Consider the following 16,904-nt stretch of genomic DNA (forward strand, 5'->3'; position numbering starts at 1 on the left):
TCAGTTCATTACAAATATATTCTTCTTTCCCCCTCCTGCCCCTACAACTTTATTTTATAATAAAGAAAAATTGTCACAATACAAAAAATATATATGAAGACTGATTGTGTTATTTTATAAAAACTACTGCATTATACCAAAATTCACCATTTTTTTTTTGGTGGAGATTTTATATTAAATCATACCTTCTCTATCAATTGTATCAAGAGTAGAATTATAGGCTCTATTCAGGTTTTATACAGACCAGAAATGGCCTTCCTTTGAATTAATGTAGTCATTTGAAAGAAGTTCATATCCTTTTGACTGAACTAAACTCATTTTCTTGGAAACTGATTTGGTGGGAAGATTGACATGGGATTGTTTCTTATAGAATGATTACTGAAATGGCTGAACAAATTGTGGCATATGAATAAAATAGGATATTATTACATCATAAAATGTCCTTAAGACATTTTATGAAAATATGATTAAAAACATGAAAAGACATACAAAATGATCTGGAGTAAAGTAAGCAGAATCAGGGGAAAATATACACAATAGCTAAAACAATATATACAAAAATTGGAGAAGAGAGGAAATGAATTACCAGCCTTTCTTTAGAGAGGTAAGAGATACAGTATGTTATACCTACTTTCAGATATGATGTTCATGTGTATTGATTTTGCTTAACTGCAAAAAACTTTTTTAAATTGTTAAAAGTGAAAATTTACTGTATGAAGATAGCATATCTGGGAATGATTGATATAAAAAATAAAAGATATCAATAAACCTTGAATTTAAAAAGAAATGTAATGGATATGTAGCTCTGGTTTTCACATAGGTGCCTCTCTCTATGTTACAGGCCTCAACTTACCATCATATCCAGGAAATCATGGTTCAATTGCTTCGCACAGTGAATAGGACAGTCATCACCATGGGGCGTGACCATAGTCTGATTGTGAGTATTTTCCTTCTGTTCAGGATCCTGCCTCAGGCTTGTTTCTGAAAGCCTTTAGAGAAATTTGGATGAGCCAAGATGCACTTGAGAACTTGGCTGCAGAAGCCAGCACAGGTCATGTCTCTGTGGGCAAAGATGTGCCCATGGCAAATTTGGTCTCTACAAGGAAAGTTCAAGGACCTGAAGTAAAATAGCATTGAGAGTTTGTCTACTTTGCTAAGGAAAGCAAAGGAACTGGACTGAAGGTGGAGAAGCACAGAGTTGTTTTGAATGAGAGGTGGTTGGAGTTGGATTGAGGCTTCCAACATAAGTTCATTAGACATATCTGCTTTAGCTACATAATGAGCATCCTATATGTAAAAGCTGGGTAGATTGGACATTTTTTTCAGAAAATGTGGTCTGTCTGTTCATACAAAATTCCCTACAAGTCCAAAGACTTGACTCCATTGAAGGAATGATTGGGTTAGCCACCTCTCAACCACAGGACAAAATTTTTACCAAGAACCACATGGTTTTCCTCTTAGTTGGGAATACCTGGTTCTTTGGTGAGTCATTGTCCTGTCTCTTCTATACTTCTCCTTTCTACACATGCACCTTGAATTCCCCTAATGCCATTCCAAGTCTTAAAGCCTCAGGTTTAATTGTCTTCAATAAGGATTTATCCCCACTTAAACAATGGACTTAAAATATGAAACATATTAAAAAATAGGAAATATCTTCCTCATTTGCTTAGGCACAGTCATTTGAATGAGCAGAGTTGAAAAGCTTTATGAAACATTTGTAAAATTTTAATTTTTTTATAAGTGTAACATACTGAGGCAATACATCAAAGCAGTTCAAAGCATGCTAGAGCATATGCTATGTCCATGTGATTCATTGATTCTGTTCTCTGGTCTTCAGTCTTCTCTAGCTTTTCTGATATAGTCATTGTTGATTGTGTGGGCTTAAGACTCATTTTTTACAGAAAAATGGAGTTCTTCCATTTGGAAGCCTGCTCTTTATACTATAGCAATTTTGCAAGGTTATGTCTGATGTGACTGTTCTATTGACCCTAAGTTGAGGGGCAAAAGATTGTATTTGAATCCTGGAACACAGGAAAGAGCTTTGTATTTATAGTCAAGAGACATGGACTTGAGTCCCTAGTGTACCGATTACTACCTATAAAGCCTCTAATTTCCCTGGGCCTCAATTTGCTCACTTATAAAATGAATAGGTTGAGCTCAGTAATTTCTAAGGTCCCCTCCAGTTCAACAACCATGATTCTATGAGCATTCGATTCTATTTGTTTCTCTAAAGTATGAAAATATATACTTAATAATAAGGATAGGTGTGGGGCAATGATTGAGAAGGAAAGAAATAATTTTGCATTCTGATTTACACAACACCTAGAGCTTATTTCTAGAACGAACTCTACTTTTTTTCCAGTAAAGGAAAGGAATCGGATCTATAAAATCTTTTTTTAAACTTCTATATTTGTTTCCCACCATCCATAACACCTGACAAATAGGTAGTAGGTACTTAACAAAATCTTGATGGAATGGAATTGAATTAAGGAGATATCTAGTCCATTCTCTATTTTATATATGAAGAAACTGAGCCTAGAGAGGTTAAGGGATGTGATTGAAGTAATACAAATCATGCCTTTGTGAGTATTCTCAATTCAGAAATGTTATAGAGGCCCTCTTTCCTATGATATACTATCAATGTCTTTGCCTCTTGAATGTGGTATAGCTAAACATTCTAACAGGAATTGGAGCAGGGTAGATGCATCTTTATTATAACCTGGAGTTTCATCTATGAAAGAAAAAAAAAACTTTCCAGTAGTTCTTAGAACAGAAATATCTTCACCATATAAAAGGAAATAATGGTGGGAAGTTAATTACTGTGGAGTCAGAGGTCACTTTCAGTATGAAATATCCCAATTTAATTTTGAATTGAAATTGGAAGGGGAGGAAAAACCTTAATTCTGAGATCACTTTTAATTTTCCAGGTGTGATTTTATTAGCTATTTCCCATTACTCAGAAATATTACACAATCAATATTTATAGCAAATACTGGACAAGCCTAATGTTCTGAAAAGCTCAGAAGGATTTGATTATGTCTTCTGGTGGATATCTGCTTGGTTCTGATATTCTCCAGGATAAATTGTGACATTTTCATTACATCTTTAAGAGTGGAAACATTATTATAAAATAAATGTTAGGCATTAGAATTACATGAGTTACAACACCAAGATTGGTGTTCCCTTGTTTCCTACTGTGTGTTGTAATTATCATTTTGCTGGAAATAACCAGTGCTAATTTTTCTGGAGATTGCCTTCCTGCACCGTGAATTTTTGATGGTGATAGAGGAATCACAAGTAGCTTTCCTATGGAGCTCTCATATTACTGGTGCTGTTCTTTCTCAACCTCTTTCCCATCAGCCTCACCTGCCAAGTTCAATGATACACATTGTGAGCTCTTTGAAAGCAAGGGCTTTTTTTTTTTTTTTTTGCCTTTTTTTTTTGTATCCCCAGCACTTAGCAAAGTGACTGACACATAGTAGGTACTTAAAAATACTAATTGAATGACAGATATATATAAAGCTATTGTTTAGCAATCAGCATGGGTATAATTAGAATAGCATGGAAATTTTTTCTTTTTTCTTTTCTTTTCTTTCTTTCTTTCTTTCTTTTTTTTTTTTTTTTAGCAGAACTGGATTTTAACCTCAGATATGATCTTAGCTTTGTAACTTTGAGCAAGACAATTTATTCCTTTGGTATTCAATTTCCTTATCTAAAAAAGCGGGAGAGGAAGGGTTGTACTTTATGTATTTTGAAGTCTCCTTTAAACTTTAATATTGCATAATTCTAAGTATCATTATTCAGACCCTATGTTCCACCTTATGGATCACCTTTCTTTTCTTTCATGTTCTTCACCTTGCTTCATTAGCAACAATAAAACCAACAATTCCTGTTTCTATAGCATTTAAAGGTTTATAAAAAAATTTTCCCCCTACAAAATTGCTGCAAAGTAGAGAATATACATATTATGGTTACTATTCTGCAGATGAAGAAACTGAGGCTGAGGATAGATACATTATGAAGGAAATTTTCTAGACCTTCTTGAAAATTATACTAGGGGTATCATAGCATATATTACTTACTTCCCCACCATTGTGTCTCCTCATTTTTGGATCATGAATAATAAAAATAATAAAAATGAAATAATAAAAATTTGGTGATATTTAGTCCACAAAAATTTGAAGTTCCCCTAATTCTTGCTTTCTATCATGAAGACAGTTCAGTTCTAGACAATAGTCCCATGGTGATTATGTAACAGCAACCTGCCTGAGCAGGATCCATAGAATAAACACGGTATTTATTTTGCAGGAGGTTTTTGGAAGGATCAAGTCATTCTGGCTCAAAATGGGACCTAGCTTTTATTTTTGGTGGTAAAAATAAGCCTCTGGGTGATATATTTTGCTTTTAATTACCCCCAATTTTGCACAGAGTGTTCCATTGTGTGATTAAAAAAAGGTAAATGCAGATGGCATTGTGCCTGCTATAGCAATTCATAGCAGTTTGTTAAGAGAAGAAAGTTGAAATAAGCTTAGTCCCCTGCTGCTTCAGCGCCCAGTAATGCTGAAGATTCCAGAAAAGGTTTGAACCATTGGAGGTAATCAGGACTGCCAAACCATTCATACAGAAGCTCTGACTTCACTTCCTGTTCTTAGGGTAAAAAAGATTGGAAACAATAATTCTCTGACACACTCCATGCAGTGCTTTCTGATAAAAACTCAAGGTGAAGTCCACATTCAATAGCAATTCATCAGATGGTCATTAAGCTCTTACTAATGTGCCAGGCCCTATCCAAGGTGCTGAGGGAAGGCAAAGAGCAATAAAGCAACATAGCTACCCTCCAGAAATTCACTTTCTAGCTGTGGAGATAACACAGACACAGAAATAACTGGGGATTTAAAAGAGGAGATTACATCTGCTTGGATGATACTAACAAATAACAGTTTTGAAATGTTTTGATGTTTGCCTGCACCTTCTTTATCATAACCTCATGAGGTAGGAATTGCAAATATTATTTTGCTGATTTTAAAGATGAGGAAACTGAGGCATAAAGAAATGAAATTCCTTGTTCAGTCACATATCCAGTAAAAGTTAGAGTCAGCATCTGAATTCAGGTTTTCTGACTATAAGACTGATCCTCTTTCAAGTAAATTTTTGTAGAGGAATATTTGAGCTGTCTTGGAGAAGGTCAGGATTTATATATTAAATGAGTGTAGAGAGGGAATTTCAAGCAAAGGAAAAATCTTAAGTATATGTACAGAGGTAAGAAAATAAAGGGGTTATTCAAAAAAGATTGAGAAACCCATATTTATTAGGATTTAAGGTTTTTAATGGAGAGTTATGGAAAAGAAGTCTAGAAAAGTAGGTTAGAACCATATTGTAAAGAGCCCTGAATGCCATGTTGAAAAATTTGGGTTTATTATATAGCTTATGAAGAACCAGTAAAGATGACTTTAATAATCCCATACCTTTAATGACCCAATTTTCCAAAAGATTATATTGTATGGAGGGGGCAGGCCTGGTCATTGAAAAGTAACAGTGATCTAAAAATGTGCATAGTGCATACCAATAAAATATTTATTTAAAAAGGAGAAAATAGAATTTTAGCAGAAATGATATAATGCAGCTAAAACCTAAAAATGATAGTACTACCACACATATAAATAAAAATTAATAATTACAACACACACATACACAAAACAATATATACACAAAAACATAGATACAAACAAGGAATACAAACACACAAAATTCTCCCTTGCCATCTGCTGCCTCTTAAACACACCTTTACTAGATATAGATAGGAATTTAATCATCCATTATAAATGTTGACGATAATGGTGATGATGATGGTGATTGGTTTTTCATATGTCTTAATAACATAGCTTTTGAATTCTAGGGCCAGGAAGTGATCATGAGCTCTGGCAACAAAGACTTATTTTGACTTTATGGCCTACTATCATTGTTATTATGTAAGCTGCATACATATAGACTCAGGGGATTGGAAAAGAGAAAAATACCAAGTTTACCATAACCAGTACTGTAAAATATCGTTACTCTAAAGGACTAGAATTGCAGTGAATCCTAATGATAATATCTTTGTCTTCCAGCACATTTTGTCTATTATATAGTAGGTCTGGACAGATCTAATTTTAAGCCAATAATTTTAAGTATGTTCTTAAAACTCAGATTCAGCTGTATCTCCTATCCTCTTTGTTGGCACTTATAGTATGAGGCAGACATTTTAGTTGTCCTTGAGTTATTCTATAAGTAAAGGCATTGAACATTCATTATTAGAGCAGGAAGAGATCTTAGAAGTCATTTCATCTATTCATATCATTTTATAAATGGGAAATTAGAGGCTCAGAATAGACAGTGACATTTCTAAGATCATACAACTAGTTAGTAGGAGAACTCGGAATCCAGTTCTCCTGCTTCTCAGTCCCATGTACTTTCTACTATACCAAACTTTCTTGAAAACAATATTAGTTTATATTTCTATTGTATCTGTGAGGTAGATGGCACCATTATTTTTATTCTCATTTTATAGATGAAGAAACTCAGAATCTCAAATATGAAATAACTTGTCTAATAGATCTACAAGAAGCAAATATCAAGAGTCAGGATTCAAATCTAGCTCTCCTGACTTCTAGTCCACAGCACTATTCAATACAATGTATTGCCTCAAGAGGATGAGGACTATGTTAGAAATTTAGAATTACCATTAATTTAGAACAATGATATCCAAAAATGGGAATCAGGGCTACTCGGAGGGACAATGAACTGACCTTAAGGGATATATAATCAACCATTCAGGATGAGAAGGTGGGTTATATCCTATCCTCCTTGTGATTGTCATTCTTAACACTTTTGTGCAACACACTAATAGCTAATCTTATTTCCCTAAATGCCCTTACTCTATCCCTCTACTCTGCAAGTTCCTCCCCTTCTTACTCCTTTTTGAGTTGGGTATGGACTCCTCCTGGCATTCACAGAAACAGCAGTGTAGGTGGCATTGGGAAAATTCATCTCACATCATATATACTCATATGTACTCACTTCCTACTCCCCAGATCACCTGATGATTGTAAGAAGCAACCAAGGGAAGGTCATCTTTGTGCTCCAGGGAAGTGACTAATGAATGAGAATGCCACCTTTATTTAGAGTTGAAAAGAATAAATCACAGAGAATAAGCAGATATAGATGGGTTGCAGCTAATTCAAGGTTTCCCCCCTCAGACCAACCCCTGTTTCAAAACTTCATATTACTATTGAGTACCATCATCATTCTCATCACTCAAGTTCACAACTTAATTGCCATCTTTACCTCTTCATTCTTTGTTACCCCACACATTCAATTTGTTGCCAAATCTTGGTATATTTCCATGACAGTATAAGATAATATTGTGGGGAGTCACTACCAACTTGAGGGTATAGGAAAAATCTCCTGTAGAAAGTGGCATTTGAGAAACACTTCAAAGAAATCTAAAGATTCAAGAGGTTGGGTGGGGGATTGTGAGGAAGTATATCATTCCACATGTCAGTCTATGCAAAAAGATGGGGAAAGAAGACAGGATGTCACACATGAAAAATAACAAGGAGTCCAGCTTGACTGAATTCTAGAATAGCTGAAAGGCAGTGATATAGAATAAGGCTGGAAACATAGGTTTGAACCATGTGGTAAAGAGCTTTATAAATGCCAAGCATCACACCAAGATGCAATGATGAATGAAAAAAAACAGGTATGGCATTCTGTTATGTATGAAAGGGGCTGAACAATGGACATATAGCTACCCTGCAATATGATGTGTTCGTTTCCATGAGTAGTCAAAGGCAGATTACTTGCTTTTATTCTATTTAGTAATTTCCAGAGATCTTTGAGTCCTAATCCTCTTGTGTCGCCTGCAAACTGGAGCTGCCCACCCCCAAAAACTTCTCTTGCCTTCATCACCAGTTTTTATTTATGTTTCATAGTCTCTTGTATGTCCCTGATTTATACTATTCAATGGATTTGTGAAGTAAAATTAAGCTGTTGTCTCAGCTGGGCTGTGAAGAAATCCCATGAGAGACAGACAGCGTACCATATGTTTGTTACAGGCCCTGGAACCCAGACAGGAAGGAAATATCATATGATAGAAACATCATTCCTTCTGGTTGTAGTCCTGGGATTGAACTGGCTAACAAAATCACTGAGGGGGGGATTTGTGGGAGAAGAAAGGGAAACTGTTGGAGTATCTGGTTAGTGAATATTGTGGATTTTGTGATCCAGAAACTCCACCAACCCATCCCCTGGGAACTGTGATGTGAAAGAAAGTAATCCCATGAAGTCATGCTTTGACATAAATTCCCACCTTTTTGGGCTCTGAAGCCCATAGAACAGCTGACAGTCAGGACTAAAGAGTCCAATGTACCTAATTCAGGGTTGCTCCTCCTTAGGCCTCTGGTCTGATCTGAGGCTGAGATGCAGTTGTGGTAATAATCTACTTATCAGTAAGTAAATACTTACTAAGGAACTATAGGGCTTTTCCTTTAAAAAGTAAATAACAATTATAAGCAGGATCATAAGTTCAGAGGCGGAATAGATTTAAAAAATCATCTAGACCTCTTTCTCATTTTATGGATGAGGAAACTATGACCCAGTATGTTTAACTAACTTACCTGAGCTTATATAATTTAGAGCCATGATTTGAATCTGATTCCAAGTTTAGCTATTTTTTTCATTTATACAACCTTTCTTAGGAATTCAATAAAACATTTCCACATGTACTTTTTCTTTCCCTTATAACAGTTAATGAGGGAGACTCTAAATCCATTTCTACCCTTAGAACATCAAAAAATGTACAAATGAAGTAATATGAACATCAAGAAGAAGATAAAGGAAACAATTTCACACATGCTCATTGCTACAGTAAAATAGTACTATATAACAATAGGAGCCCTTTTTTTTTGTAGAAGGCAATCTCCCATTCTGGCACCTGCCTTTCAGCTTCACATGTCTATTCTTGTTGCCTTTCCATATCTTCCTTAAGAGGGATGTACCCACTGAGTCTAAATGTAGAAGGAGAGATTGTGGGCCCTTTTTGTTCTTTTCAACTCCCTGACTCACTTTGTGACAACACTGAAACCCTTGGAGGGGCAAGAAAGAATGAGACTGAAAATGGGGAACCACAGAATATGAAGTTAGACACAGCTGGATTAAAATCCATTGTCACACACTTATTAGTTGTATAGTCCCTGGGCAAGTTATTTAAATCTGTATGCTGTCAGTATCTCTTCTGCAAAACGAAGGAACTGGATTCTCTGGCCTTTAGTCTTATCCAACTTGAAATCTGATCTCTATCATCCCACCACTTCTCTGATGGAACTATAGTGTGTTTTTCCAGGGGTAAAGATATAAAATATACAATGGAAACCTCATCATAGGTTCTGTCTAGGTGCAAACACTTTATTGGGCAGGCATCATGCTTCTCAAGACTATTTATCCCAAAGTAAAGAAAGTCATTGTTCCCAAGGGTATCTGCCACTGAAGGCTAATGGGCCTTTATGCTATAGTCTATAAAAGATGCATAACTCATTTACACCCTACTACATGACCAGTTTTTGTATTGATACCATGTGATGATGACTAAGTGGCTAGCAAAGTGGCTAGCAATATACCAAACCAAAATTTATATACCTGAAAATATTTGTTAATAAAAGAGAAGAATAAGAGATTAATTTATTGAATAGGAAAATAAAACAACCAGAAAATCAACAAGTTAACAGTCCCCACAAAAGTAAATAGGAGTCTTGAAAATTAAAGGAGAAATGAGTAAAATTGATGATGAAACTTTTCAAAAGATAAATAAAAGAAAGAATTAGTTTGGATACTAATAATAGTAAAGATAATTAGAAAACATGATTTGTTTTAAAGAATAGAGATCTTAAATAACTCAGTCTTAGAGAAATCAAGCAAAACATGAAATGACCTGAGGACAGGAGACAGGATAAAACCTGATCCAAATTGATTTATACATTAACTTTCACAGATATTTAAAGAATAGTGAACTCCTCTGCTACAAAATAGTTTCTCAAAACAAAGTTTGATCAAACTACTTTTATGGTCCTAATGAACAAACCAAGAAAAGGATAAAGCAGAGGAAAAAAAACTATATATCAAATATTAATAATCAATACTGTTGTAAAAATTTTTAAATATATTTTTACTAAAGAGATGACAGTAATATAATAAAAAATGAATCACTATAGCAAAATTGAATTTATACCAAGAAGAGTGGTTAGATACTAAGAAATAGTTATCATCATTAATCATACAAACAATAAAAATTTATAACATTAAATCAATAGACAGAAAAAATCCTTAAAAATAATGATCTTTTATCTTAATCCTCTTACCCCTTCTTATTCCCTTCCAAATCCATAGACATAGAAGAACCTTTCTTTAATGTGATAAAAGTATATATTTAAAAATCAAGAAAGCACTATTTCTAATGAAGAAATGTTAAATAATTTCCCCAGTAGATTCATGGGCAAAAATAAAAGAATGCTTCTTCTCTCCAACTGATATATCTAAAACTGGTGGCTACAGCCACAAAATACAAATTAGAGGGAAATTAAAGGTAAAAGAGGAGGCAAAATTATTTCTCTTTGAAGACAATATAATGTTTTACTCAGAAACCCCTAGAATATCAGTGAAGAAATTGAGACAATCAATAGCTTCTACTAAATATCAGCATACAAAATAAATCCATAAAAGCACCTACATCTTGACAAAGTCCTAAGGAATTGATAAAAAGAGAAATTCATTGACAATAACTACACAAATATATAATATGAGTGGTAGTTACCTTACTAAAGCAATTGTAGGACTTATAAAGTGCAACTACAAAAACAAAAACTAACAAAAATTATAAAACATTTTTTGTTGAAATAATGGCAAAATGGAAAGAACCCTATGTCTTTGGGTGTACCTCCCCAATGTAGTAAAAATGCTTTTATTGGGCATGGGTTAGGGCACTAACAATGAGGAAATTATCCTTATTATCTCACTAGTAGATATTCCTAGCTTTCCTACAAATTTTAATCTTAGAGAGTTGCCAAGTCAGAAGAGTTTAAATTACTACTTGTCTAGGGACACAAAATTAGCATGTATCAGAGGTGTGACTTGTAGCTTCCTGATTTTGAAGTCACAACTCTAACCATTACACTATGCTGCTTCTCAAAAAAAAAAAAACTATATAAATTAACTTATAAACTTAATCATATATCAAACTACCAAGGGGTTATTTTATAACATTGAGCAAAAATAAAATTCATTTAGAAAAAAACAAAAAGTTGAGAATTTCAAGGAAAATAATTTTAGATTATATGAGGATAAGTATTCCCAGTTCTCAAACATTATTATAAAGAAATCTCCAACAAAACTATTTTTATCTGGTTTAAAAAATATAGCAGTAGGTCAGTCTTAAATAAGTAAGACCAAGAAACAAATGAACATAGTGGGGCAATGTTCAGTAAATACCAGAACATAATATACTGGGGGAAGGATTGATTGGAACTGCTCAAGCCAAAAAGAAAAAAAAAATCTAGAAAAGTTGAGAGAAAATAGTTTTATATCCGCATCTTACATTATTTAACAGAGAACCTTTCTGATATATATTTCTTTTACACAACACACACACACACACAAACACACACACACACACACACACACACAATTGAGCCCAATATAAAAGGATCCATCATTTAAAAAAAACAGAGAATAGAGGGAGGCACTTTTTGCAAACATAGTTGGAAATAAGGTAGAGGATAGTCAGAGAAGTTTTAACCAGACTAGAGACAGAGAAAATTACAAAAGACAAAAATAGGCAATTTCAATTATATATAAAATTATTTAAAAACATTTACAAAAAGCAAAGTCACTGAATGTACAATCAGAAGAGAAGCTAGTCATTTGGAAAATGATCTTTGTATCAAGTGTCTTGGATAAAAAGCTTACCACTTTAATATGTAAGGAATTAACACAAATTGATAAGACTAAGATCTATTCTACAATATATGTGGTCAGAGGATCTGAGCCAAAATAATTTTTAAAGAAAAACACAATTAAGAAACATGAAAATGTTCTAGATTACTAATGATAAGTGAAATGCAAATTAGAACAGCTCTGAGGTTTCACCTCCCACCTATGAAACAAAGATAATAAAAGATCAAAATAGGTCAGTGTTGAAAGAATTGCAGGAAAACACCAATATGCTACTGCAGAAGTTATGAATTGATTTAACTATTCTGTTAATATCCTTTAATATAGCAATTTCATATATGCTAATGTCCATGACAGGGGAAAAAAGGGTCCATATTTAGGAATGTATTTATAGCATCACTCAAAAAAACCCCAAACAAACAACAATGTAAATCTAGAAACAATAGATATCCATTGTTTGGAGATCAGCTCTGTTGTGTTATATGAATGTAATAGAATATTATTATTCCATAAAGAACAGGAAATATGATAAACTAGAAAACAATGGGAAATCCTGTGTGAACTGATTCAAAAGAAGAAAATGGAACTAGTAGTTTTATAAATAAAATGACTATAATGATGCAAATGAAATTACATATTAAAAATAAGACTCAGCTCAAATACAATAATCAATATTATTTTGAGATAATTGAAACACATTTCTTCCTATTGGTAAAGAAATGGTGGACAATAGATCTGGAATATAGATTTTTAATCTTTTGCATGTGTATCATGGATCAGTTGGCAGTCTGGTAAAGCCTATGGACCTTCACTGAATGCATGCATTTAAATGCATGCAAAATACTTAGGAAACTGATCATATTGAAACATAGTTATCAAAACATAAAAACAATTAAATTCAGAGACACCAGCTTAATTCCTGGTTTTGAATGATAAATACTCTGTCATTTTTGGTCACTATCTCAGATGATTTTGCTTTATCAGGTTTTTGCTATCATCATCATTATTGTTATAAGTTTCCACAGAGGAGAATATTAGGGCATTTGAATATAAAAGACATAATGCATTAATAAACATAATACCATATCTACCTTATCTATGGGGTTAATAAGGTAAATGTTATTTCTTTTCTACAAAGAGGCACTTTTGCCAAGAAGTGAGTTGATTCCATGACATGAGTAGGGGTTGGGCAAGATGATCTTTGATGTCCCCTTGAATTCTTAATTCTATATTCATATGACTCTATCATATGTTAAAAATGATGACAGAGTCAGGATTGGATCCTAGGTCTTTTTACTTCTATCACCAAACAAGGATCTCTTCCTTAAACTGTTTTTGTTTCTGACATCACTTCAGGGGATATTTTCCCTTTTAGATCAATTCAACAAATATTTATTGAGCTCCTATCATGTGCAATATAATGGACTAGATCCTGTGGAGGAAACAAAAAAGAGTAACACAAATCCAAGGAGTTTCTGTTTAAAGCAAGTTACAATCACTGCTAATCAGCTTTGTCATCCTAGGATATTCAAATAAAGCTCTATAATCCACTAACAATAATAATATATATCTAGCATTTTATCATTCCTAAAATGACTTCCTCATAACAAACCATGAATGAATGTAATGAAAGTAGTGATACATTTATTTTCAAAATAAGGAAACAGATTCACAGTTTAAATGATTCAACTTAAGTCAAGTGTCTACTAGAGTCAGAATTCAATCTTCAGCCCTTTTATTATTTTATTTATATTGTTTTTCCCATTAGGAATAACCAGGGAATGTATTATACAATGCCTCTTCTGATATTTGGCCACGGAACTGCTTTAATCTGGTTCCATTTCTTATGCCTATAGTTTACATGGAGTGCCTAACAATAGTGTGGTAGAAATGCAATTAGATTTGGAGTCAGAAAATCCGGGTTTAGATCTCAATTCTTCCCTACGTTCTTATAAGCCAAGGTTAGATGCTGTTCTCTGAATAAAACCTTCCTCTCATTTTCCTCTACTCCTCCCAATTATTAGCATTCTCTCCATCTTAAAATTTGCTTGTATGTATTTTATATTTCTTTATGTATTAGTTGTGCCCCCATTCCTCCCTACCCTCCTCCCAGTATAGTATATGCACTTTGGAGCCAGGGATTATTTCTTTTTTGCCTTTGCAAAATCAGAGGAGATACTTAGCAAATGTATATTGAAGTGAAAGCAAGTTGAATTGAACTCTGCAGCTTACTCCCTTTGTGATCTTGAATATGTCTTTTCATGTCTCTGGGTCTTAGTTTTATAACCTATAAAATGAGGAGATTAGAATAAACAAACCCTGATTTTGTTCCAAATTAATGATCTTTTCTCCTTGTTCTAAATTAATTGTCCTGTGGACAAGCATAGGCAAGCAATTTGCTTTTTTCTAGTCTAAAGGTAATTTCTTCTTTCATCCTACCCTTTTAGGAGACTATTGGTGTCAGCTGAATCCCTTGGGCATTGTAGCCTCTGGTAGTGCTTTGTCCCTATAAAGCCTGTCTTTTAATATCAGTTTGTTTGACAGTGGAAGAGCCTCTTAGTATCTATAACAGACCATCATGTCCCATAATGACTTTGGGTGGCCTTGACAATACCAGCTATCTTAACAGTGCCATAAAGATCCTAATAGGATGCTCCTTCATCTTTATGGTATTGATAGAACAGGTTATAGAATTTTTATTCACTTAGAGCTATAGAATAGAGTCATAGACCTTTCTAGCTAAAAGGAGCTTTGGAGATCACTAAACCTCTTCACTTTGTGAGGAGAGGAGGAAAATGAGATCTGGAAAAGATATATGACTTGACTAAGGTCTCTTGCATAGTTCTTGTAAAAGAGAGAGAATGAGATCTTTACTCTCCTGACTCCAAGTTCTGCAATCTTTCAGTCGTGTTACTCCCATAGAGTAGCCTTAGAGTTCTTTAGATTTTCACAGAGATTCCCATAGAATACCCTTAGAAACACATAAATTTCCATAGAGATTTCTTTATTATTACTTATCAGTATTGCTCATAAGCTCATCATGAGATGAGCTAGGAGCAACTATATCATTTTCCCCCTAGGATTCTTGTTGGTTTCTGCCCATTTTCCTGGCTTCTCTTTACTAACCCTGTGTATTCTGAATGTTTTCACTTATTTATCTTATTCTATTTTATACTGTTTCTCAAAGTTTCATAATTTTACTTTTGGGAAAAAAATTCTTAACTCTGATCAATTCTTTTCCTCTATAAAGAGGAGGATCTGAAGTAGGTTCATTTTTTAAGTCCTTTCTAACTCTTAATATCTTCTAAGCAGCCTTTGATCTCCAAACATCTTTTTGGGGAAGCTTTGGTCTATCTCCAATACTGAATATTTTTCATATTTTATTTTGTTTTTATTTTTCCCTTCTGTCCCCTTTTGCTAAATATGTATTGTCATCTTCTTAGATCTGAAAAAAAGGAAGAACTGGGTAGTTTGAATTTCTTGTTCAAATTGTGAGTGTTTAGGATTTTAAGCCTTAGAAGAGAAGCACGTGGAATAAAACAGGTATTTTATGATTATCATCTTTATTTTCTCGGGAAAGGGGAATGCTCAAACTGAAGAGTATTGCCTCTTCCCCACATAGTGGAGATCTTCAAGGAAGTAACAGATGAGCCTTGTTGAATGTATTGTAGTAGAGATTTTTTTTCAGGTACAGGTTGGAAATGGATACCCACTTTCCTTCCAACTCTAAATTCAAAGATTTTGTGATCTTTTAAGGAAATGTAGTGTAGTAGAAAGAGTCTGAACTTGGACTATTGTTATCTGTGTGATCCTAAGAAATTCATCTTCTTTCTTAGAGCATGTTTTTCCTTATTATCCCTTGAATAAATTCAAGGCTTTGGATAAGAAGATATCAAGGCCCCATTCAGCTGTGAGTCTGAGTACTCTATCATGTATGATATTCTAAGATTTATTGTGGAAGGTGCAGAAATTAAGTGAAAATGCTTCCTTTTACCACACATAACTACCAACACAGGTTAACAAAAGATAGACAACTGGGGAAAAAAGAGAAGAGCAGATCATGAAGTACAAACTGCAAAGATATTTAGGACATAAAGTAAGAGGAAGATGACTAAGAATTCTGCTTGGAGGAATCAGGCAAGACTTGAAGGAATTTGATGACAAGTCAACAAGTATTATATAAAGTGATTACTATTATGTGCTAAAGATTGTGCTGAGTTCTGAGATTCAGTGAAAAGCAAAATAAAAAGGCGGGGAGGTCTCTAACTCTCAAGGAGCTCACAGTCTAATGAAAGAGGTGAAATGCAAACCACTGTGTACAAATAATTTATATACAAATAAGTTGGAAATATTCTCAGAGGGAAGATACTAGCATTAAGGAGGCCCAGGATTGTTGAAGATGAGGCTGAGAAAGATTCCTAAAAAGAATATACATCAGATAATTGTAAATATAAAGTTTTTCTCTTCCTCTATTTCTTTGCCAGCAGCAAAAGGTTTTCATTTACTCCTTAAGAAAATTCATCTTTTTATCTTTTTTTCTTCATCCAGTATATTATTTCTGGTTAAGGAGCCATCCTTGATGAAGGGTCTCATTGAACTCCATGGAAGTGCTAAGCAGTAGTATATAACTGTTTAAATAAACTGCCCAAATGACTCATCCCATTTGATAGTTAAGAAGTTTCAGTGTCACTGTGACCATATCTTCCCTATCCCTGAAATGCCTGTGCTATTGATAAAGCCAAATTTAAATGTAGAATGGAGGTCTTGACATTTAATTGTCATTAAAAACTGTTTTCTCTATGAGGAAAGCTGGATTTTGATGGGATGTGATTTAACATAGTGTATTTAAAGACCCCAAGATGTTATAGAAGCTGTTTCTTATACTTCTTCAATAATATATGCTTTTATTTGTTTCAGATCAGGTA

General features: G+C 33.9%; 1 protein-coding gene across 1 annotated transcript in view; it reads left to right on the plus strand.

Moving 5' to 3' along the window:
- Positions 1–16,904, plus strand: part of DOCK2 (dedicator of cytokinesis 2) — a 486,757-nt gene that overhangs the window by 220,633 nt on the left and 249,220 nt on the right. The window contains exon 27 of the mRNA XM_012552398.3: positions 842–937. Within this exon, the coding sequence (XP_012407852.1) occupies positions 842–937 (96 nt within the window). The remainder of the gene's footprint in view (positions 1–841; positions 938–16,904) is intronic.

This window comes from Sarcophilus harrisii, chromosome 2, assembly GCF_902635505.1.
Source record: "Sarcophilus harrisii chromosome 2, mSarHar1.11, whole genome shotgun sequence".
NCBI classification, from domain to species: Eukaryota; Metazoa; Chordata; class Mammalia; order Dasyuromorphia; family Dasyuridae; genus Sarcophilus; species Sarcophilus harrisii.